General features: G+C 48.9%; 1 protein-coding gene across 1 annotated transcript in view; it reads right to left on the reverse strand.

Moving 5' to 3' along the window:
* BCAR1 (BCAR1 scaffold protein, Cas family member) overlaps window positions 1–24,910 on the reverse strand; it is a 37,528-nt gene extending 12,618 nt beyond the window's left edge. The window contains exon 1 of the mRNA XM_083751412.1: window positions 24,595–24,910. Coding sequence (XP_083607538.1) covers window positions 24,595–24,606 — 12 coding nt within the window. The 5' untranslated portion in view covers window positions 24,607–24,910. The remainder of the gene's footprint in view (window positions 1–24,594) is intronic.
* Between the last annotated feature and the right edge of the window lie 273 nt (window positions 24,911–25,183).

Genomic DNA, 25,183 nt, shown 5'->3' on the forward strand with positions numbered 1-25,183 from the left:
GGGTTGGCCTTCAGAAGGACGTGAGGGTGCCCATGTGACTGCCCCTGCCCAGTTCATGCAAAGATCTTCTTTGAAGTGGAAAAGGAAAGTAATTTATCAATGAGCAAAGGTCACTGGGTGGAACATCCCAGGCAGGACTCTCCGGTCTGTATACAGAACTTGCCTGGTGCCCTAGTAAGAAATGCTCCCTCTTTTACTGGTGAAATTAGTTGGCTCTCCCCTCCCCACAAATAAAGAACATGAATACACATGGGGGAAATGGGTTAAAAACAACAAACCAGGAGCTAGAGACTTATGTCAGCCTATTTATAAAAAGCGCTGTTTGCAAACAAAATGACATGCCTAACCGCTGAGCAGGAGACGAGAAGCTTTCAGAAAAGACACCCTGCGCTGAGACGAATATACACACACCTGTGCCTTTTAAAAGAGAGCAAAGGCAATGGAAATGATGTAAAATTTTAAAAGGACACAAAAGAAAAAGGAAAAAAAAGATATAGACTCTGGGTGATTTTGAACAAAGCAGGAGACACACAAGCAAAGTGGAGCTGCTTTGAGAAGAAAGGCCAGTTTACGGTTAAATTCCAATGCATGTCTACTCGGAAGTAAGTCCCACCGAGTTCAGTAGAACTAAGTAAGTGCACACACAGAGGCCTACCTGGAAGTTAAGTGTCATTGGACTCAGTGGGGCTTATCTCAGAGGAATGGCTGCTGCAGATTCCAGCTCAAACCAAACTAATCATTCAGGGTTGTCCTTCTCCTCTCCCTCCCGCATGCCCCGCTCTCTCCTTTTACCCCAACTTTCTTTGCCCCACTCCTATGGGGAAGAACCATAGCTCAATGGCAGAGTCTGCCTTGCATCCACAAGGTTCCAGGCAAGGCTGAGCGAGAATCCTGTTAAAAGTCCTGAGGAGTCGCTGCCAGTCAGTGCAGACAATACTGAGCTCAATGGACCAATGGTTTGGCTGGGGATAAAGCGATTCCTGTGATCATTTGCTCTTATTTAAGTTTAAAGAACGCAAAGCAAATAAATAGCAAGTGCTGCTGTTCATTAGCCGGTTTCTTGTTCTTTCAGATTGTGAAGTGTTCCAACCCCAACAACAGAGGAGGATTTTATCAGATGGACTGGCTGGCAGACCAGCTAAGGGCCTGGGACCCTCCTTCTAGCACAAGCAAAGTCTCTCCTCCCCACTTCTCCTCTCCTGGGCAGGAAGTGCCAGAGCTGTGAGTCAACCAGAGAATTCCCTTTGTGCGTCCCGCTGCCCTCCACCCCTCCCACAGCAGCAGGACACGCAGAGATTCAGAATTTACTTCCAAACATAAGTTTCTACTGGAGCCCCAAGGAGGTGGGTGGAAGGGGGAAGCCAGCCTCTTTTGAGTCTTGATGCCAGTCTCTCATCAGTCTTTCCCAACCAGTGTCCTCCAGCTGTTTCGGACCATGACTGCCATCAAACTGTGCTGGCTGGAGTTGATGGGAATTGTAGTTGAAAGCAGTCAGAGGGTACCAGATTGGGGAAGATTTCATACCTTCCAAACTATGCCTGTTTATAAAAAGGTAAATAACAGGCATTTTCACTGCGGTCTATCAATTGCTAGCAGGTGCCAACCCAAAAGGGCCACCCTTAAAATATACTTACTCCGTTGCTTGGAAAAAATATTCCATTTCACATTTTGGTGCTGGATCACACAACAGATTTGCTACTTCTGCACATCACTGTTTTGTGGAAGTTTAAGCTTCAGTACGGCATGCCAAGCAGTAACTCTGCAGAATGAGTTACCGTCACTCAACTCCATACTTAATTCTTTAGTGAGATGCCAGTCTATAGATCTCACCAAACTGCTCTGCCTACTAATTCTTGGCCCCTTCTGCATCTCGCTCTCAGTTCTAAGTTCCTTCATGCTTCCTGTACTGTGTTTCCTCCCAGGAGGCCGAAAGCACATTTCCCCCCAGCAAGATTGTTTTGTTTACAACTAGTGGCTGATTGAGGCCCCTTAAGCAAAGAATGAGAAGAAAATGTTTTGTACGGTTTTCAAAGCCCAAGTGGGCGTTCACAGAAAACACAGGGCAGGGAAGGGGGAGCTGTCTGCAGGACAAGAGAAAAAGAAGGGTGATGGCCAAGTGGCACAGCACAAGCTTTGTAAGGAGAAGGTGTCAGGTTCAATACACAGGGTCCCCAAGTAGGGCTGGGAGAGACCCATCTGAAATCTCAAAAGAGAGCTTTCGGCACTCAGTGGATGACCAGGGATTCCCAAACTGCCATTAGTGGACAGGACCACCAGCTTCATCCAGGTGGTCCACCGTACTTCTGTGGATTTGTGGCTGAAGACTGGAGAAAGCATGCCCATCACGTTAAATACTCATATCAACTTTTACTTGTATTTCATTGCTTCTTTTATTTCTCACGTTGTGTTTTATTATGTTGCAACTTGAATACAATAAAACGCAATTACCGTATTTTTCGCTCTATAAGACGCACCAGACCATAAGACTCACCTAGTTTTTGGAGGAGGAAAACAAGAAAAAAGATATTCTGCATATCAGAAGCCAGAATAACAAGAGGGATCGCTGCGCAGTGAAAGCAGCGATCCCTCTTGCTGTTTTGGCTTCTGGGATAGCTGCGCAGCCTGCATTCACTCCATAAGACGCACACACATTTCCCCTTACTTTTTAGGAGGGGAAAAGTGAGTCTTATAGAGCAAAAAATACGGTACCTAAGAAATAAAAGAAGGGAGGGGAAGATGCAATTAACATCATACAACATCTAGCACAGGGCACTGCAATTGCTAAAGAATGGGCAGAGGAATATCATTAGATGGTCTGCCAAGACCCTCGGCAATTTTCAAGTGTTCCATTGGGGTGAGAGAACTTGAAAATTGCTGGTGTACTCTGTATATACCAGCTCCCTATGTTCTGAGGACTCTATGTGTTCTTGCTGTGGCCAAAAGTCAGATCCCCTCCCATCCAACTATCCGCCAATGAAAAAAGATTCTTTCCACCTTTGAGTTCACAGGTACGTGGTGTGCTGACAGTCACCAACTCGGCTATACAGTTGGCCAATGCCAGGGACGGGGAACCTGTGGCTCCCAGAGGTTGTCGGGACTTCAACTCCCATCAGCCTCACCCGGCACAATCAATTATCAGGAATTATGGCGGCTGTAGTCCAACAACATCCAGAAGGCAGCAGGTGGATTCCGATCCCTGCTTTATAGCGAAATAGATGTACGGTTGCCACTTTGCATGATGGTGAAACATGTTTACATTTCCCCATGTCGCTGCTTTTGGAACGCACTCATGCTGGAGGCCATGATGGCCACCAACATGGATGGCTTTAAAAGAGAACTGAACAAATTCATGGAGGGCAAGGCTTTCAATGGCTACTAGCCACAATGGCTCTGCTCTGCTTTGGTGATGGGAAGCAGGATGCTTCTGAATGCCAGTTACTGGAAACCACAGGAGGGGAGAAGGCTCTTGTGCTTGAATCCTGCTTGTGAGTAAGGCATCTGGTAGACCACTGTGAGAATAGGATTCTAGACTATAAGGGCCATTGGCCTGATCCAGCAGTCTCTTATGTTGTTCTGAAGTTCTAACCTTTCCCCTAACCCTTCCCTTCTCCCTTTGCAATTGCTGAATGGAGATGAAGAAAGAGCACAGATCTAAAAATGATGTTCTGTTAAATCTCTCGGAGTGTGGATAAAACCGCCAGCCTGGCCTTGCGCCGCTCCCTATACGTGCTCTTTTATGGGGCTATTATTTGATTGCTTATACATGGCACACCCCTTTTCTCTTCCAACCACCAAACTGACCACAGGGTGACTGTGCGAGACAGCTTTTACTGCCATGCTAGGATAGGCTGAGGGAAACCCTCTGTAGGGCTTCTCCTACAAATTTGATGCTGCCTTCCAGGAATTCAAAATATTTTCCAGGCCTGCCCAAACTTTACCAGAAGAGGCCCTCCTGGAATAGGAGACTGAATCCGAAAGCTAGGATATTGTAAGCATCAGACTCGACTTCCCACCCTCCCCAAGGGAAAGAGGCAGAAAAGGCATCTATGGAAACAGGGCCTCAAATGGACAGATATGTTGCAGAGGCTGGGGGGGGGGGGGAGGCAGAGAAAAGAAAGAGTTGCTGCTGTTAACAGCCCTAAATGCAGCTATGGGGCCTCTGGTCAGGCGCTGTTGCAGCCCCACAAAAATACTGGCTATGCCAAAAACACTCTCCACATTACTGGGCTTACACGGGTTCTTCTGGCGCAGAGCTACACCTAGCAGCACAATGGCACTTTTTTTTTTACCACAGTGGTTCCCAAAGCAGTTTACAGTAATATTATATTATATTAATAGGCAGGTCATGTTGCTTTCACAATGACAGATCCCAGTGTAAGCACGGGAATTGGAAAAGAGCTTTCCTGAATATTGTTATCATGCTGATTTGAGAAAATTCCTCAGAAATCTGGCCCAGAGGTGGAAAGAAGAAAGAGTCCCTACCAAAGAGGAATGGCAGGCTAAGCTGATGGACTACGCTGAAATGACAAAGCTGACCGGAAAGCTCAGGAACCAAGAAGAAAAAAACTTCAGGAAAGAATGGGGAAAAAATATAATTTGTTTAGGAAACCACTGTAAGCAGATGAAAACATTAGCAGGATTATTACACTTGTAGTGTAATAAATACGATGGATAATATAGATATAAAACATAGATTACGATACAATATGCAATTGAAAACATTGACATTAGGACCCACTGAGGGGATGGAGGGGGGAAGTCATGAGATTCAGAGAAATCTCTGTATATGGAAATGTATTTGTATATGTTTGAAAAACGTTTATGTTTGGAAAATGTGTATGTTTGAAAAAATCAAATAAAAAAGATCACAAAAAAGAGAAAATTCCTCAGAAACAAGTCTCTCGGTGAAATTTCTCTTTGGGGGCAGCCTTGCACCTTGGAGCAAGCATCCCCCCCCCCCGCCCCCAGCTGTTTATTGCTTGGGCTGGAAGGACAGAGCAAGGCATGCCAGGTCAGATGTGCCTCTGGGGAAAGGAATGCAAGAAAACAACATCTAGGTGGACAAGACCTGCCATGCACACCACAAAGAGTAACCTTACTCCGAAACTTCCACAGAAAACACTAAGCTTTTTTTTTGGGGGGGGGGGGCTCCGCCACTGAGCTGTGACCCTCTTCTGGGTTTTGAACAAGGGATGTCCCCAACCTTAGTTTAGGAAGCTACAGGTCCCAGAATTATTTGAGGGAAGATGTGGCTGTTTAAAGTGGTACAATACTGCTTTAAATGAGGCCAAACATTCACATAACTAACCAATTAAAAGCAGAGTTTTTTGTTCTTTGTTTTAAAGACAGGTTCAAATAAATGTATTTCAAACAAATAAAAACAGGCATGCTATCCATGGTGCCCAACCAACATCACTCCCTAAAGCAGCTGTCACCAACTTCAGATGTCAACGCCCTCCATATGTTTTCGACTACAACTCCCATCAGACCCAACCAGGTGCTGATAGGAATTGTAGTCCCAAGCAGCTGAAGGGCACCAGTTGGTGGAAGATGCCCAGTAGAAAACAAGTCATGAAAAAGGTGGAAGACAAGACTAATTATTTATTGTATTCATATCCCACCTTTTTCTCCCTCTCATTTAATCCTCACAACAATCTTGCAAGGTAGATTAAGCTGGGAGGCCATGGCCTTCCCTTTTTCTTCTCCAGCTGTCCCTGGAAACACTTTGCAGGGATGAAGGAGTTAAACCTCACCTTCCCTCCAGTCAGAGGAATGCATGATTAAGGTAGCTTTAAAAAAATACTTTTAAAAAAAAGGCAGCAGGAAGCCATTCAAAGGGCCCCAGTTGCTCAGATAGGAGTTTGATTACAACATAACGCTCATTGCTCACGCAAAGTCTTACTAAATGGGCATCTTGTGAGCTCATACACTGAAGGGGAAATTACCCTGAAAGCAGATGACTCACTTCCATCAAAAAGTCCTTTAAAGCAGGGCCCCCATTTCCGGCTGAGCCGTCTCCTAAAAAAGACCAGCCCTTGAACCAGTCTAGACCTTAGCCTGCCCCACTCACCTATGGTTTGGGACACAGGACTATAGGTCAATAAAAATGTGCTGTCTTGGGGGACACACACAAACACCCCCAACTGGTTTCGCTGAAAGGAGGCCAAGAGCTGTCACTCCAGAAGGGTCTCTGAGAGGGCTCACCAACATTTCAATCCATGATTTCAACAACAACGAAACACAGGAGAGTATGTGACTGGCAAGGGATATAAAAGGAAATCCTAATTCCCCACATTATGCTTCTTTTTAGGGGTGAGGAACCTCAGGACCGAGGGCCAGAGGTGCCCTCACCCAGGCCTCTCAATTTGGTCCTTGAGACTTCCCCCTTCCCAGGCCACACACTCCACCAGCCCTGCTCCAGAGCCCCCTCGATTGCTTTTGCCTGGTTGGATTGTGTCCTTGAAGTGTGATGATGCTTACCTAGATGTACATTTATGTGTGTAGAAACGTGTGGCTGGAATGTAGCCTAGACCCTGTCTGCACTGTCCATTTAAAGCAGTATCATACCACTTTAAACAGGCATGGCTTCCCCCAAAGAATTATGGGACATGTCGCTTGCTAAGGGTGCTGAGAGTTATTAAGACACCCCTATTCCCCTACAGTTACGAGAGTAAATCCCTCTTCCAGGGAACTCTGGGAATTGTACCTCTGTGAGTACCTCTCTCAGCACCCTTTAAACAAACTGCAACTCTCAGACTTCCTTGGGGGAAGCCATGCCTGTTTAAATTGGTATGATACTGTTTTAAATAGACAGTGCAGACAGGGTCTAGGCTACATGCCAGCCACATAAAAGTAAAAGCCATGACTGTTTAAAGTGGTATGATACTACTTTAAATGTATATTTATAGATTCCACCCACTTTCATATCTGGCCCCACCAACTACTGTCATGCGGCCCCAGGAAGGTTCCCTATGATCGAATGCAGCCCTCAATCAAAAAAAATGTTTCCCCTCCCTCTGTGCCACAGGAAATTCTTAGCCCAATCTTGATGGGAGACAATCTGTCCCTTCCAACCAGCATCCAGATAACTTTTCAGAAACAGAGAGACAAAGCACTGCCCAAACTGAAACTATGAATGCAAGATAGAAAACTAACAGCAGCATTACAACACAACTCTCTGGATCTTTACTTGTAATTAAAACCATTCAGTACAGTGGGATTTACCCCAAAGTAAGTGGACAGGGGGTTGCAGCTCTAATGAGATTGAGAAAATACTGCTTCACAGACAAAGTTAAAAGCCCTTCACAAACATCTCAGAAATCCCCACAACAGCACTGTAGGGTAGGTCTGCTTTGCAGAAGGAAGCTAGAGAGAGTAGTTTGCCTGAGAATTAACCATGAAGAGCAAACTAGAAGTCTAAACTAATGCAACAATAGCAGTTGGCTTTCAAGAGTGAAAATTCATAGTCCCAATATTATAATCAAAAGGACCCAGAAAGTAAGGTGATGCTAATAACAGTCCAGTTTCTACTTCTTATGTTAGGATCTTCCTTCCTTCGGGACTTACAATGTGGTTCTCGCTACATAATCTTCAAGGAAACTAGTGAAATTGGCATAAGTAAAGCGGGCTCTCCAGAAAGCTCCATTCATCACAAGTAGGAGGCAGAAACTAGGATGCACAAGCTCTCCCCAACCGAAGAGGAACAAAGGATAAGGATTATTTATTTTCTGCTCCAAGGGCCGAAATGTACATTCCACCCAGGCCACTAAAACTTGCTCAGGAGAGCTGCTTCTCCAGGCAAAAGCTGACCGCTCCAGGTACAGCGCCAACGCAATAATGCTTGGTCCTTGCAACATTGTCGTTGACAGTTTATTGTCTTGGCTGCAGGCCATTGCAAAACAGAAGTATGCATACAGCAGACAATAAAGCACTGTACCACACGAGCAGCCAAATAAATGTGTGCCAGTCACTCTGCAAAGGCAAACAATTGAAAAGCTGGTGTTTTGCAAAGTCTTAAAGAGGATAAGTTATGGAGCATGCAGTCCCCAGTTCAAACATCCCAAATGCTATGAACTCATTACTTCATGCAAAAACGGCCACCAGCTTGGGTGGCTTTACACAGATTTGTGGAGGAAATGTTGGCTATGTTCTATCTCTAATGTCGGGGGTAATAAGGAGAGCCTGCTGGATCAGGCCAATGGCCCATCTAGTCTGGCATCCTTTTCTTACAGCGGCCAACCAGATGCCTGTGGGAAACCCACAAGCAAGATTCGAGTATCTATATCCCACCTTTTATTCCAGTGAGTTCAAGGTGGATGGTTCCCTGCCTCTTCATTTACTCCCACAACAATCACATGAGACAGGTTAGGCTGAAAGGCAGTGACTGGTCCAATGTGACCCAGTGAGCTTCATGACCAGGTGGAGATTTGAATCCTGGTCTCCCGGTCTAACACTGTAACTACTACACCACACTGTCTATATAGTTTAAGGTGCTATTCCAGCAGGCAAACATGTGCCACTCCCTAGAGTGGACTTCTCTAACCTGGGACCCTCCAGATGCTTTGGACTACAATTCCCATCAGCCCCAGTCAGCACAGTGGCCACACTTCTGTCACCCCAGCACCATATGGCCATGACTGATGGGAGTTGTAGACCAATGCATATGGCGGGCCCCAGGAGGCACTGATATCTGGACCAATTAGTGAGGCAGATGTTCCCAAATGTCAAAACAAAAAAAATTCCTTCCAGTAGCACCTTAAAGACCAACTAAGTCAGTTCTTGGTATGAGCTTTCGTGTGCATGCACACTTCTTCAGATCTTCAGGTATCTGAAGAAGTGTGCATGCACACGAAAGCTCATACCAAGAACTGACTTAGTTGGTCTTTAAGGTGCTACTGGAAGGAATTTTTTTTGTTTTGACTATGGCAGACCAACACGGCTACCTATCTGTAACTGTTCCCAAATGTGTGTGTGAGTGTGTATTGATATCCTACGTGAAGATGTTTGTCAGTAATGCCAAACACCTTTCTGATGAGACCCTAAAACCTGCACCAATAGATTCAAATTACAAAAAAGGAGATTCCAACTAAATATCAGGAAGAACTTTCTGACTGTAAGAGCTGTTCGACGCTGGAACAGAAGGTGGTGGACTCTCCTCCACTGGAGATTTTTAAGCAGAGGTTGGGTGGGCATCTGTCATGGATGCTTTAGCTGGAATTCTCACACAGCAGGGGCTGGACTAGATGACCTTGGGGTGCCTTCCAACTCTACAATTCTATGAAAAACTCTACTTCTAGGGCATTTCATTTTTAAATCCTTTCATCCGAGGTCCCAGGATAGATGGTCCTTCAGCTAAGGAGGCATATCAGAGCTTGCTTAGGGAGCCTTGCATTTTGCAAGAAACCCAACTGTATACCTAGCCACTACTGTTGTGTTTTGAAATATCAGGCACTGCTTTTCCTGTGCAAACAGCACCCAGAGCAGGGTGAAACTTGCAGAGGTCATGGGGTGAGTTAACCCTTTCCCTGCCCAGCAACTCTCCTTTATAGCCACTCATCTCTCAGATAGTGATCCAGACCCACGTTTGCAGCTAGGCAAGAGCTCTAGCAAAGAAAGGGGGCAGCTTGAAGCAGAAAAGTTAAAGCTGGGTTTCTTCCATTTCCCCCCTGCAAGTCAACCCCCCACCCCCTGAAACTTTACACTGGAGAAGCAGAAGCTTGGGCAGGAGGTGGGAGTCGCTTTTTCAGAGTTATGGGATGGGAACACATGGGCCACAGACCCACAGATCACAGCAAACACACAAACACACAAACACACAAACAAACAAACAAACACACACACACAGAGAGTACCCATTCTCTCCTTCCTTCCTTCCTTCCTTCCTTCCTTCCTTCCTTCTCTCTCTCTCTCATTCTGGCCTGGGGAAGGCCACAGTGAAGAAGTCAGAGGGCCGCCTGTGGCTCCCAGGCCACCCACTGGTGACCCAGGGTCTTTTCAATGCCCAAGTAGAGGCAGAGGACACTGTTCCACCCTCAGGGCTATTTGAAAACAGCCAATCCTGTTGGCACAGACTGGGAATTTCAGAGGCGTGCCAACCACAACCGCTCACTGACTTTAGCACAAGTGATTCAAAGGCTACTGTTGAGTCGCTATGTAGCTGTGGAATCCGCCCACTCGGGTACATCAGAGATAAAAGCTGCAAATATTGATATGAGCACTTCAGGGAGTCATTGTTGCACTTGGCCCCACTCCAGTTCCCATCCCTTGACCTCATAAACCCCCGAGGAGTGTGGAGGGAGTTAGGGGAACTCAGCCCATGATGACAAGCAGCACAGCTTGCCTGGGAGGAGATGCTTGCAACTCAACCAGGTTGAAGCCATGACCTGTGATGCCAACAGTTGCACCACGATCATACCTACATATTACTCTTTTCAAGCTGGGCACTGAGAGTGAGGGGAAAGGCAGGGAAGGTATGGGAAAAGGCAAGGTTTGCAAACTTTTTTTCTGCTTCAGGGAACTCTTTCTAAATCAACCTCTCTGTTAAGCACACCCACACACCCATCGTCTGCCACAGCACCCTTGGGAGTTGCAGAAGATTTTGGAAGCATTCCAGCAAAGGAGTGGGCCAAAAGCTGCCTGGGTTCTACTGGCAGATCACAGGAGGATGCCAAGAAGATAGGGAATTGTTTAACCATTTACAGTGGACGGCCTTAGTCCACTGGGAGAATATCTGCCTTGCACAGAAGGTCCCAGGTTCAATTCAGAGGCAGAGCTGAGAAAGACTCTTTCTGAAACCCTGGAGAACCACTGGCAGGAGGTATAGGTGAACCTACAGGGTCTTGAACTGGCTGCAGGAAGTCTGCGCTCCCCCCAGTGAAATGCACACCTGTGACGCCACTTTAGACACACTTGATTTATTTGCTGCACTTCTATAGCACTCTTACTGAGCTGCTCACTAAGCTCAGCTTCTAGGCAACCCAAGGATTCTGGAATGGGAGTCCATGTGGGGCAGAAGATAGAAATGGGTGGACTTGAGAACAGGAGGGCCAGATTCAAATTCCTTATCAGCCTTGAAAACTTCAGAAGCCAATCTTGAACCACAAATTGCCTGGAGTGCTCATCTTCAAAGGATGTTGAGCAATGGCATAAAGAGGGATCTATCCCAAGCCAGGACACTGCTCTTCCTAGCTGGAACCTTCTGGGTGCACAGCAGGTGCTCCACTGCTGGTGAGCTGGAGCCCTTCCCCAAGCATCCCTCCAGATGAGTCGCTGCTGGTAAGTAACTTCCCAGTGCATTTGCATCCTCTGGGATTAGACACAGGCACCCAGCAGAACACCCTCAGCCTCAGAGGCATTTTCTGAGCACCTTCCAATCAGGTAACACACCCAGAAGACTGACTCACACAGAAGTGGGGAGGAGGCACTACCCAGAGGAGCTCTTTGCTGGGCATGGGAGACTGAGGTGTGCGCCTCCAGTCGCAGAAAACAAAAAAGGCGTGACTCAGAAGTTTAAAGAACACCATGCAAAATCTGAGCAGAGCAGCCAAGTCAAAACAGCCCTCCTGTAGGATCCACAGGCTGCTTTTGTCTCCCGCAACCACACATTCCTCAGCAAGCCAGAACAGAGCTGTGGTTACTCAGCCCCAGTCAAATCCTGCTCACGGACAGCGGTGCAGTCAATCCACCCACCAGCTTGCAAGGGGAACCTGAGCAACAATGAGTGGTTTTGTGCATGCGTCGCTGCAATGGGATCGTCCCAGGAAGCCAGCCATACAAGGGACAAGGTGCTGCAGGGAGAGGGAGATGTCGAAATACCCATGAATATTGCACAAGAATCCTCAAAACTGACTGACGTGCTGGGAATGATGCAAGTTGTAGTCAAGGACATTTGGGGGGCACCAATTTGAGGAAGCGTGATGTAAAGTTTGGGGCTGTAAACTACCTCTGGTATACTGTTAGGCAGGTGCCACGGAAATGCAGCAACAGCCAGGCTTTGGGTAAGGCAGCTGCACATGCATGTGTTTCATGCTGGGGTGTGTGTGCAGTGGTGGACCATGAGCTTTGTGTCCCATCCAAGGTCCCAGGTACAACCCCAAGCATCTCCAGGGAGAGATGAACCTCAGCCTAAGACCCTGGATACTTCTGTTCCCTCCGCCATAGTAGGCCAGGTGAGCCATTGATAAGATGGCTCTGACTCACTGAGAGAATTTCATATGTACACAAAGCTGATGCAGGGCTCCAGCTCTCAAATATGGAAGCCTGTTCCCAGCAGTCCCAAAGTTCATGTTGCTGGCACTCCTGTTATGGCTTCTCCACAAACCCAGGAGTCTGCCAAGCACAACACAAGCCACAATAAGCACCACCCCCTGGAAGACACACAAATTTATATCAAACCTAATCAATGCCTACTTCAATAGCCCGTTGTGGAAGAGCAGCACACTGCAGCACAATTTATCTGGGGTCTAGCCAAAGACACCCTCCCATTCTTGCCAAAATCTGTGCACACCCCCCCCCTTGTCCATGGGTTTCTAACACACACACACCTCCATCCAGTTAGCCAGGGCTCTCCATGGTGCATTAGCTAATTCCTTGGCTAAGATGGAGACAAGAAACTAGGAGGGAAAATGAGTGAATGAAGTCTCCATAAAGTCCTGCATTCCACTGCAAAGGCAACTGGGTTGTTCATGTCATTAGCAGAATGCCCTACTAAACCAGGGATTCCCAACCTTTTTGGGCCTGGAGGCATATCTGGAGCAATAAAGAAACCCATGGACACCATTAAAAATGGAAAACAATCATTTCACAAAAGAAAAATGGGCAATGCTCAGACTCTTCCCACCCGCACCAAAAGAGCAGGCAAAACTGCCACAGTACCCCCATACAAATAAAATACAGTACAGTACAGACAAAAAAAAGCAGGCCATTATTATTATTATTATTATTATTATTATTATTATTCTATTTCTATACCACCCTTCATCCAAGGATCACATAGTGGTTTACATTATAAAAAAACACAAAAATACATAACAGAGTAACAAATGGAAACAATAACAATAACTTTTTCAGTCCACTGTCCCTCAGACCTTGTGGGGGGCTGGACTATATTTTGAAGAAAAAAAATCAACGAATTCCTATGCCCCACAAATAACCCAAAAATGCATTTTAAATAAAACCACACATTCTACTGATTTATAAACACCAGGCAGGCCCCACAAATAACCCAGAGATGCATTTTAAATAAAAGGAAACATTCTACTCATGTAAAAACATGCTGATTCCCGGACCGTCTGTGGGCCGGATTTAGAAGGCGATTGGGCCGAATCCAGCCCCTGGGTCTTAGTTCCCTTCAGTTTTAGGTAGGGGACCTTTGCAGGCACCAGGGTGTGTCTCTGAGGGCACCATGACTCCCATCCGCAGGTTATGTTGGAGAACCCAGCTCTACATCCCCTGTATAAAACATTGCTGCTTCCCCCACTCTGCCCGTGCACACAGATCCGTCCCCATCCTCAGCTCTAGAGTGGTGGAAAATTGGCCACTAGCCACCAAAGCACTGCTAATTGTCTAAACTGATTCCCATGCTTCCCTCGGGGAGGATGGTGCACTCGCTTTGCGGACAAGCTTGTGGCCTGGAGCTGCGGCTTGCATTCTGCTCTCCAAAATGCTCATTTAAGAAAACCAACAAATCATTAGGGCATCGCTCAGACAATAGCAACTCTGTTGTCGTGTGCCTGTCAGCTGCTTGTGTGTGCCAGGGCTCACCAATCCTACAGCACTGCTGGGCTATTCTTGCTTTGTTTTTAATTAAAACAAGATCCTCAACATTATTCCTTTTAAAAAAATCCATTGTGAATTTCAAGGCCAAGTTTAAAATCCAGTGGAGAAGAAGACATTCTTGTGAGTCCTTCTGATAAAATGAAACATGTCCTGGCCAGAGATTCTCCCAGAATGCACTTGGCTTCCTTCATTTTGGAGATCCCACTGCTTTTTGCAATGGCCCATTGAGTTCTCAGCCCACAACACCCCTGGAAGTTTCTCTTTTACTGACAGCAGAATGAGGCTTTTGAGATAGCAGTTTGCCCCCCAAAACACATAAGGTGTCCAAGGCAGATTGCCCAAACCCAGTTCTATGGCAACCCTCATGAATCCCAGTAAATCTCTGCCCAGGCTGCCTTTATTCCAGAGAACCAAAAAGCTCTGGTCTCTACGCAAACAGCAGAAGCTGAGGGGACAAAAAACACAGGTTAGGGGATGGTTAAAAAATGTTTCTCATGGAAGAACAAAAAAAATCTGCAAAAGGGGGAGGGATAGCATGCCACAGAGAAAGGTTCTGTTGTCCCTTTGGTGCAGTACTGATGCTATACTGTTTATGCGAGGCATTTTTTCCTTCTTATTTTTTAGGCATGGGAGAGCATTCAAAATTGTCATTCTGTTCAGGATATCTGAAGTGGCCCAGTCCATTTTCCCACCTCAGAACTCTGCCCCCTCCTTCCCCTGCATCTATAGGTCCAGCATTGCTAGCTGCACAAAGGTAGTTGGCTTCTTCTCCAAAACTAGGAAAGACCACTCATTTCCTCTTCTCTCCCATGTGATGAGCCCAACAATTGGCGTGAACTGTTTTGGCAAGCGCTTGACAATGAAGTCAGGAAGCAGCCTGAAGCAGAGACCTCGCCCCCACTTGCCTCAGTGACCCAGAAAATGAGCCAGCAAACCAGGGCATTTCCTCACCTCCCAGAGAAATCAGACAGAGCTACCTGGAGCCCAGAGGGAGGTGGGAAGGAGAGGGACCTGGGTCTGGTGCAGCCTTCACCAACCTGATGCCCTCCAGGTGCTTCGGAGCACAGCTCCTGCTGGGTCAGCACTACAACTCCCATCAGGCTGGTGCTACAACTCCCAAAGGGCCCAGCTGGAGTTGGCTGGAGCTGCGTTCCAAAACATCTGGAGGGCACCAGGTTTGCAAAGGCTGCCCTACAGTAACTGCAGGACCAGGCAATGCCACCAAGAAGAATATTCAGAAGAATCCCCCCCACCCCTCATATCAAAAGCAGTGCTCCTACCCAGAGTGCAAAATGAAATTAACTTCTCACTCCCACACGATTTGGAAATGGCTTTTTACTCAGGCTAGGCACTATGTGAAGGCAATGCTGGGGGTGTAAACTATATATATGTATGTGCTGGGTTACTCTCGGCTGGCATCATGTTTAAACTGGGTCACCGGTTTTGACACCAGCAGTCTTCACGCGCCGGGACAGAATCCATGGCTCAAGTACGTGCCATGCTTGCAAGACAATGCCTTGTGCACACAGAAAGCAGCCGTGTTAAGGCTTTACTATCAGAATCATATGAACTAGATGACGATGTGCAGCAAGACATACACTCAGAAGTACAGGAACCGAGAGCTTTAAGAACACTAAGGACCAGAAGCTTGGATGTCCATTCTTATTTCCAATATTTACACCCCACTTTTCTACTGAAAAGAAAGGTAAATCAAGGCAGGTTTTTAAAAAGCAGAATAAATAAATAAATATACAGCAAAAGAGCAGTAAAAACAACTTCACTGAAAGCATCTAATGCAACAGAAACAGCCTGGCCTTGTTTTTCCAAGTTCCAGGTGCCACCACCCAAAGGCCCTGTCTTTTGCACCTACCAACTATTCAGCCAGTGAGGTGGGGGTGGGGTCCAGAGAAGGGCCTTAGAAGCAGATCGTAGAGACCGGGCAGGTTCCCATAAAGGATGAATGTATAAAACCAGCACCTTGAATTAAGCCTGGAAACAGACTGGTAACACAGAGGAGTACAAGGCTTGTGGAAAGGAGCAGTGCAGGAATAGCAGTGGGAAAGGACTTTGACAGGATTGAATTGACAGAGGGGTAGAGATAGAGACCTGCTCAGAACCACTTTACACTCTACATAAGGAACAATGGACAGAGCTGCATCCCTCAACAAAGAATGAGGCACGTGCTATAGAGGCTGTGCTGGCCAGGACTGATAAAAACTTGAGCCCAGAGTATCTAGAGGGCCCCAGATGCTTCGGACAGGAGTAACCACTGCAACATTAGTGCTGCAGCAGCAAACGTGGTGGCTGCACAAAAATATACTGTGGCTCTTGTGGTCGCCCTCTTGCTCTCCTTTTACACAGCAAGCACACAAACACACATCCCTTCCCACATGTATGAAGCTTGCTTGAAGGCTGCAGACCCTTGAGAGGCCGCCATGCCCCGATTCCAGAAGTGACCATTTGCTCCAAAGGCCATTCTGAGCCTGACGCTGTGATGGGAAAGCTGCTGGGAAGGCAGCTGATCAAAACCTCCTCCACTCACTTCCCAACACCCTGTCCAAACACGACTGCTGTGCTGTGTAAGCCATTCCTGAGGCCCAGCCTGTAGCTGGAGGCTAGCAATACTGCACCAGGCGGCATGCCTGCACTCATTCTGCTCCTGCTTGGGGAAGGGAGGGCAGCAGATCCCCAGAGGGAAGCGGGTGGGAGTCAACTGGGTCCATTCTGCTTGCCAGACCCAAACATCTCCTCTCTCTGATGGTGGCAAGCCACTCTCACAGCATCCCCAAGTAAACATTTGGCAGCAATGAACCATAACATTTCACCTGCCCTACGCAACCCGAGAGATGAACACAAAGACAGCCTTCTGGATCAGGACAGTGGCCCATCTAGGCCAGCATCTGGTCCTCACAGTAGCCAACCAGATGCCCTAATGGGGAACCAGCAAGCAGGACCTGATTACAAGAGCCCTCTCCCATCCTGTGATTTCTAGCAACTGGTATTCAGGAGCATTGTGGCCTCCAGCTGTGGCGGCAAAGCATAGCCATAGTTGCTAGGAGCAATCAATAGCCTTCTCTTCCATGAATTTATCTTATCCTCTTTTAAAGGCATCCAGGTGAGTGGCCACCATCGCCTCCTGCAGCAGTGAGTTCCATAGTTTAACGGGTGCAATAAGAAGTGCTTCCTTTTATCTGTCCTGAATCTCCCAACATTCAGCTTCACTAGGTGTCTGTCACTTCAAGAGTCCTGCACTCCGTGATTCACCAAGCGGTCACAGAGAATGCCAGGATGCGGCCTTCCAACTGTGCTCAGTGGCGCACAGCCTGAACACATTCTGCCCAGGGTGTTCTGCAACACTGCATGGGTCTCCCTCTCTGACGGGGCGCCCACAGGATCTGTACGCTGAAATTACGTCTGTTCCCAGCATGCTACCAGCTTGGCCTGCAATGGGCAGGACTCTATGCAATGCTGGCTAATAAGACCACAGAGAGGCCCCTGCTGGTTTGGTCAAGGGCACTTGCTGCCTGTAGTACTTTGCATGGGGGTCAAGTCAGCCCTGCACTGCACATGACCGCCATCTATAACCAGCGCCTGCTGCTGCTGCTCTATTCCTGTCAAGACTTGCTTGGGAGACTGACACAGACTTTTCTTGTGTGTTTTGTGCCCGTAGTCATGAAAACTGCAGGCACCAGCCGCAGACATCAGTCCCTGTTGAGCCTCAGGCACTGCCTCCTCCCTCCGTCAACTCCCCTCCCCTGCCCCAATTCTGCCATTGCTTCACACCTTCCCTGACTTAGCATTTATACAACCAATGGGCAGAAGAGCAAAGCATTTTGGGGAAGTGGGGCAGGGAGACAGAAGGAGCAAGAGGACCCCAGTGAAATATGCGGCCCTGAATGCTCAGAAATGACAGAATCATAGAACAGTAGAGTTGGAAGGGCACCAAAGGGTCATCTGCCCTGCAATTTTGTGGGTTCACCCATATTGTTGTTCCAAGTGGACAGTGAGCTCCAGAAATTCTCCATCGTCCATATCGTTCTCCTTCAAATCGCTGCCTTCCCTCTACCTCAGTCTGGATTTTCTTATCCCAGGGATACTCCGAACAGGAGCCAACCTGACAAAAATCCATATTAAGGGCCAGAAAAGTGTGGGGAGGCAAGAATTTGGAGGAGTTATGTCCACAACCTCTCTTGATGCTTCCGTGAATCTTCTGCACAGCACCCTCCTTTGCAAAAGTGGGGATTCCCAATCCCAGCACACCCCTTCAGAGAGCCCCAGGTGCCTGAAACCTCAACAACTCAAGCAGCAAAAGTGGCCACCACTTGGCCCAAAACAGGCTCCTTTTGGGTCCTTGCATCATAAGCATCTTACATCTGCAGATAGCAGAAGGAAAAAGCCACTGGGGGTTGGAGTGAGGTGGGCTTTCCAGAAAATTTGGAATTGGGAACTGTTCCTTAGCAAGTCAGGCTAACTTTCAGCAGAAAATGTTCTGTTTGCATTAGATACTTTTCCAATGTCAAAGGGATTGGTCTAATTTGGCAGGTTTATCTTACTTGTATTTAGCTGAACAAAGCTGAAAACTTTAAAACAGCCAAGGTGGCCTCATACTGTATTTGCCAATGGAAAATTATAAAAGATAAAAGCATTGGGAAATTTTCCATGCCACATCACTGGTTGGAGGTGTTCTTACTAATGGGGTTCAAAATGTTTGGAGAGAGGCATTGTTGCCCTTGGTGTATCTCAGCCATCTTCAACCTGGTGTCCTCTGGATACTTGAGACTACAACTCCCATCAGCTCCAGTAAGCACAGCCTAATGGGATTTGTAGTCCAAAATATCCAGAGGGTACCAGGCTGTGGAAGACTAGTGTGCACCCATTTTTATTTTGTCCCAAACCACTCCCGGTCAAGCTAGTTAGGCAGGTCTCTGAACCTGTGCAACTCCCCTCCCCCAAAAATGTTTGCAAGATGCAGCAAGTCTCCTTTGAGAGGGAAAAGGGTGCAAATCTATCCCCCACCCATTCCCCAGTGAAGTGGGGTGGGGGGAGTCTCCCAAGCAGGTCTCCCTTGAGCTGCCCACCAAGCTTGTTTTCATTGCCTAGCATGCAAAGCAGCAATAAACAAGTGTACCCTAGGGCATGTGCAGAGTGCACACCCATTCTTCACCACTGACTGCAGCCAGCAACCCCACACCTCCTTGTTTAGGATGTGAGAGTCGTCGCTGCTTAAGAGGATGCGGATATTTCAAGCCCTACTTTTTCTCTTTAGAAATTATGCTCTAGCAGAGGTGGGAAAGAGAACCAGCAAGTTTTCTCTGCACACAGGGCAACATTTGGCCCATGCCAGACAGGTGCTTCCTGACACAGATCCCTCTTCGACCCTGGTGCTCGCAGAAAGGTAGAGAGCACCTCCCAACCCAAGCCACACACACCCCTAGCCGGGTCAGTGGAGTTAACTGCCTCCAACTTGTTGGTGAATCATTAACTCAGGGTTCAGCAGCTGCCACACACAGAGAGAGTTCAGCTGCCAGAAGGCAGGTTCTGCCCAGTCAATTACTCACCCAGTGCAGCCTGCTGGTGCCAAGAGAGGGGAGGGGAGACAGGAGAGCCAATGGCAAAGGAGTCCATAAGGATGGCTGGAGGGGGGGGGGAGAGATGGACACACATACACACAGCTGGCCAGGCTCCTCCTCTGTACTTAATTCCATGGAGTCTGCAAACATGGGGTCCTCCAGACGTGGAAGCCCCCACAGCCCAAACGCCTCCCAGCACAAGGATTCTTTAGCCAGGGAAGTGCTCTTTACTCCTCCTGCACAGGAGCACCTTCTATCAAGTACTACAGGCAACTCCCCATTTACATGGAGCCTCAAGACACTGAAGTGTTGCTGAAGTTTGGAGCCTAAATCTCAGCTTCATCACCCCACAATCCCAAGCAGTGACCTACCCAACCAGACACGTAATATCAGATGTGCCAGAGCTTTTAACAGCAAGGGATGGCAATGAACTTTCCAGAGGCATCTGCTGCCGGCTGGCTGGCCTCAGAGACAAGAACGCTAGGGTCTTGGAGTGATCCCATCAAGGTAGCCCTTATGACATCCATTAGACAGCTGGAAGTGCCCCCCTACTCTCTCTTAAAGGACCCTGTCCAGTGGCGTAGCGTGGGGGGTGCAGGGGGGGCCGGCCGCACCAGGCGCAACATCTGAGGGTTAGGGTTAGGGGGCGCAAATCCACGGGTTAGGGGGCACAAATCCATGGGTTAGGGGGCGCAAATTACTTGCCTTGCCCCAGGTGCTGACAACCCACGCTACGCCACTGACCCTGTCTCCAAGCTGAAAATCCTGCCCAAGCCTTTGGAGTGTCAGAGGGACTCCTTTAGACAAGCCAATAACATTTTGAAGTAACAAAATGGAGTGACAGTGTGTCCTACCTCCCAAGGCTGTTGAGAAGAGGCCTGCTGGGTCAGACTCAAAGTCCATCTAGCCCTGGATCCTGTTCTCACAGTGGCCAACCAGGTGCCCATTATGGGAAAGCCAAAAGCAGGACCCAAGAGCAACAGCACTCTCTCCAGCAACCAATATTCAGAGTTATACTGCCTCTACTCCTAGTAGGCAAGGATAAGGTTGTGAATAATGCAGACCGAAGGATGGAAACGGTGCAAAAGTCAGAAGACAGCAAGACAGGGGAATCCCCTATGACAAATTATTTCAGGGTCCCTTCCAGTCACTACAGAGGAGTCCAAACAGGAGGGCACTGCAGTCTTTTAAGGTGGCTGTTCAGATTGACACACAGATGCGGGGGGAGTTGCAGAGACACCCCAGAATCACCATCTTTCTCTCTCACACACTCTTGTCCCACAGGCATCATCAGGTTACACTTCACCAAAGGTAAGGCCAGCCGCCTTTTCTTGACACAGGCATCCACTCAGGAATTCAACTTCCAAGCCAGAAAACATGGAACAAAGACCCAGACTCTGTATCTGGGTGTAAAGGATTCTCCTAGTCTTGTGGGTCAGCACAACAGATGGGGAAGGGCAAGTGGGACAAATGGGGGTGGGGGAAGCAGAGGCATCAAATATTCCCTCACCATCCAGAGCACTCAGAAGAGAATACTGGCAACCACATTCAGGATTACAGAATAGCACCTGAAAGATGTATCCACCAGAGCGCTCCTAGGCCTTCCAGGTAACAAAAAGGGAGTTATTGGCAAGCCTGAAACTCATTTCACAAGGACCCCTAAGCAGCCAGAAGGCATTCTTCATGACAACCTAAGAAGAGCTTGGCTGCTGGATCAGGCCAAAGACCTGTTTGGTCCATCATCCTGTTCTCATAGTGCCAATTGGATGCCCCCAATGGGAAACCCACAAGTAGGAGCTGAGTGCCACAGAGCTCTCCCCACTTGTGATTCCCAGTAACTGGTATTCAGAAGCATCACTGCCTCTGACACCAGAGGCAGCGCTCACAGTCCACAGCCTGCTGCTCATACAGCAGCCTTTGCCAAATTGGTGACATCCAGATGTTCTGGACTACAACTCACATTAGTCCCAGTCCCAGTTAGTGACAAGAATCAAACAGGTAGGAGGATTTCGTATATCCACCTTCAGCTGGTGTGTGTGTGTGTGTGTGTGTGTGTGTGTGAATGAGAGAGAGAGAGAACAAGCAAAGCTTTGAATCACACAGAAAAGTACAGAAATGATTTCAGGGACGGTTTGGCCACAGGGCATCAAACACAGACACACATTTTCAGCAGTTGTGCTTCCTCTTGCTGACCACCTAATTTCAGGCCTCGCCAAGTTTCCATTCTGACCAGGCATAACTTTCTTCTGTTCTGCCAGCTAACCAGGCCTCAAGCATTCCCATGGTCTGGCTCCATCAGGCTCTGCCTGGAACAAAGTCACACTCCATTTCTATTACTTTGCGGGATCAACGGCTCCTAGAGCTGGAGATGAAACAGCCTTGGGTGTAATCCTTGCCAGGACCAACAACTGGCACAAGAGGCAGAGAGATGTAAACATGCGTGGCTCATGGGGAGCCCTTCCCACCTCCAACTGGCTGCCTTCATAAGACAGAGCTTTTCAAATGCACAAATCACAGCATTTGTCCCCTCCAGCAAATCTTGCACAACAGCCAGGAGGTCTGGACACCCACCAAATATAGATAACCAGGAGCTCCAGCAAGGAAGAGGGAGAATGAAAGCTTCATATGTGTACCAGAATGCACACCCGGATGAGCACAGTAGGGATTGCTCCAGAGTATACAGGCTGTGAACCTACTACAGATCAGGGACTGTGAAATTTTACACCCCGTAGCATTCGAGCGACCATAGACCAGCGCCAGGATTCGGCTCTAGTGAAATCTGTCAAAACAGAGCTGTTTCCTGGCATTGCCAATTATCACGGCTCATTTGAACAGGATTTCTCTCTTCTTATTCATGAACAAAACATTGCAGGCATCTCTGATGTCAGAACATATAAACAAAGCAGCTGAACTTAAGCACTTCAAAATCTCATTTAGTTCAGTGGGAGGTTTCTACACACATTTCTATCTTTCCTATTGGGGCTGGCTGTGGGCAAACTGTAGACCTCCAGAGGTTGCTGGACTCCCATCATCCCTGACCATGCTGGGGCTGATGGGAGTTGTAGTCCAAAACATCTAGAAGGCATCAGGCTAGGGGAAGCCGGCATCTCTCCATCACCTCTTTTCACCCCACACCAGTCCCCAGTCTCTTGGCATTCCAACAAAAGAACAAGTGCAAGTGCCTGCACAGCAAAGAAATCAAGTCAAACTAGGCTCTACAGAGGATGGCAAAATAAAACTGAAGGCCACAAATGACCAATGTGAGTAGGGAGAAGAGGGAACACACACACCTCAGATTCTGAGCCACAGCAAAAAAACACTCATCAGGAAATGTTATTCAGGAGTCATTTCACCCCACCTGACCTGTTATGGTAAATTCCAGGAGGGTTCACCACATTTGAGTATTAGAGCAAAAAAAACAACAACAACTGCACACTTTCAAGACCAACAGTACTATCCTACATGTGTTTTAATGGGACTTATTCCCTAGTAAGCATGTTTAGCACTGCAGCATAATTAAGGCTTCCCCAGGCAATCGTCTCTTTCACTGGATGCTTGAAACATTACCCTCAATTGGCAGATATGTCTACATGTATAGGTCAGGGAGTTGGGGAATCATAATGCCCAAAGACAAAGGAGCCAACATGGTGTAGTGCTTAAGAGTATTTAGTTAGGACTGTAAAGATCTCGGTTCAAATCCCCACACTGCCATGAGGTTCATTATCTCACCTTGGGGCAGTCCCTATCTTTCAACTTAATCTACCTCACAGGGTTGTTGTGAGGATAAAAGGGAAGGGGGAATGATGTACAGCATCTTGAGAGCTCAATGTATTGAATGAATATATATATATATATATATATATATATGTTTAAAAATCAGAAACATGCAGAATCATTGGGGGAGGGGGAGTCAACAAATACATGCTTCACACACTTCGTAAGTCTATTCAACTCTCACCTTGAAACTAGCAAGATTTACTTTCAGTTATCACTGCAACTCTCTTTAAATAATAATAATAACCCACTACTCCCAAAGTGCTGGTTTGGATGCAGACCAATGGGACTCGGGGACATTTTTGGAGTGCCAGCGTACACTAATACCCTACCTGTCCCAAGGCCAGGCCTAAACAGCATTTGCCACAACACACATTTCATGGGGCTTGGCTCTAGAACCGCTCTGCCGCTCTTGGGGTGCTCAGGAGTGGGTGGTTACCTTCCATTCATTGAGTACTTGGGGTAAGCAAATGAAGGGGCGCCGGGAATAGTTATTACCTGGGGGTCAATATACACTGCAGAGTGGAACCTTGCCATGTCCGTGGTGCAGCCCTGAAGAGGCTGGGGGTTGGGATATTTTCAGCCTTTCGGGTGCCACAGAGCTCTTCGTCGCGCGTCCCCTTCAGCCGGGAGAAGCCGCGCTCAGTTTTAGCCTCAAACTAGACCCCCGTCCAAAGTCATCCTCGGTTCCCACCGGCCACCGGAAAACCTGCCGCAGCAGGCCCAAGGCGGAAAGGACCGGACAGGGGAAGGCTGGCTTCGGGCAAGCTACTCTCCCCGAGCCCACGGCCCCGCAACGTCCCGCCCACCTCACTTCCCCGGGAAGAAGAGGGGGGATACCAAAGATGTTGCTCTTTCTTTCCTGATCCCGACCCCGACCTTGGGAGCGGGGGCAAGAACAGGCTTTGGTTTTCCCGGACCGGGGGAGAGAAACCAAGTGCCCTCTCGTGTCCGGTCGGGTTCCTAACATGGGGGTTGGGCAGCATCGACACCCCCCCCCCAGGACTCCCGCCTTTTCTTTCTCTCTCGCCCCCTCCCCAAAAGCGGGAAGGGAAAGGGGGCAGCCCGCGCCCTCCTGCTCCTCCCGCTCCGCCTGTTGCCTGGAGAGGCGCTTCTGCGCCGGGGCTCGGCGGCCACGTCAGGGCGCTCCCGGCTGCAGCCCCGGCGGGAAGGCACGTCCGTCCCGGGGCCGCCGCAAGCCGATCCTCGCTTCCCACAGGGGCCGGCCAGCCGAAAGCCCGGCGCTCGAGTCGGAAGCGCGTCCCCCCAGCCGACCACGGACGCGGCCAAGACTCGCCTCCAAGTGGCTTTCCGAGTAGGGGGGCTCTCTCTCAGCCTCCTGCTCCCAGGCGGAGAAAGTCAGTCGTCGGTCCCCCACCCTCCCGCCGCCCAGCCTCGTTCCCTCCCCGGGTCTCTCCTCTCCCTCTGCCAGACTTAAGGGCTCGCTCGGCCTCTCCCGACGGCGCCCACTTACCAGGTAGTTCATCTTCCCGGCGCGGCCGCAGTGCCCCCTGGTCGTGCGCCTTAACGCATGATCCCGCCGGCTGGCTGGCTGCGGCACTGGCGGCGTCTGCTTCCCGCTCCCGCAGCCGGGCCGACGGCTAAGCAAAGACGGAGCGCGAGCAGCAGCGAAGCGAGAGAGCCAGCTCCTGGGAAGGAGGAGGGAGGGCGAGGAAGACGGATCCCCCCTCCCGTTCCTGCCGCCGCCCTAAGCCGCCTTCATTGGTTGCCCGGGAGAAAAGGAGGCGGCGCTGCCGAGCCAGGAACGGGACGGCCAGGCTGCCTCCGCCTGGCACCGAAAGGGGGCTGGACGCACGGCGGCGGCGGCCCCGTCCGCAGGGACGGCGGGCGGAGAAAAAGAGGCGGATTGTCTGACGCCAGATGGGCCGCCGCCGCCGCCTCCCCTCGCTGCCGCTCGCCGGGAGCACAGCGGCTCCATTGAGCTCGCCGCCGCGCCAGGGAAGGGGCGCTGCGTGCCCAGATTTGCCTCTCGCCCGCCTTAGTCGGGCAGGCCCAGCAGCTGGAGGCCGGAGCGGGGCTTGGGGTTCGCCAAATGCCGGTGC

The sequence above is a fragment of the Podarcis gaigeae genome (assembly GCF_964106915.1).
Source record: "Podarcis gaigeae genome assembly, chromosome: 8".
Lineage (NCBI taxonomy): Eukaryota > Metazoa > Chordata > Lepidosauria > Squamata > Lacertidae > Podarcis > Podarcis gaigeae.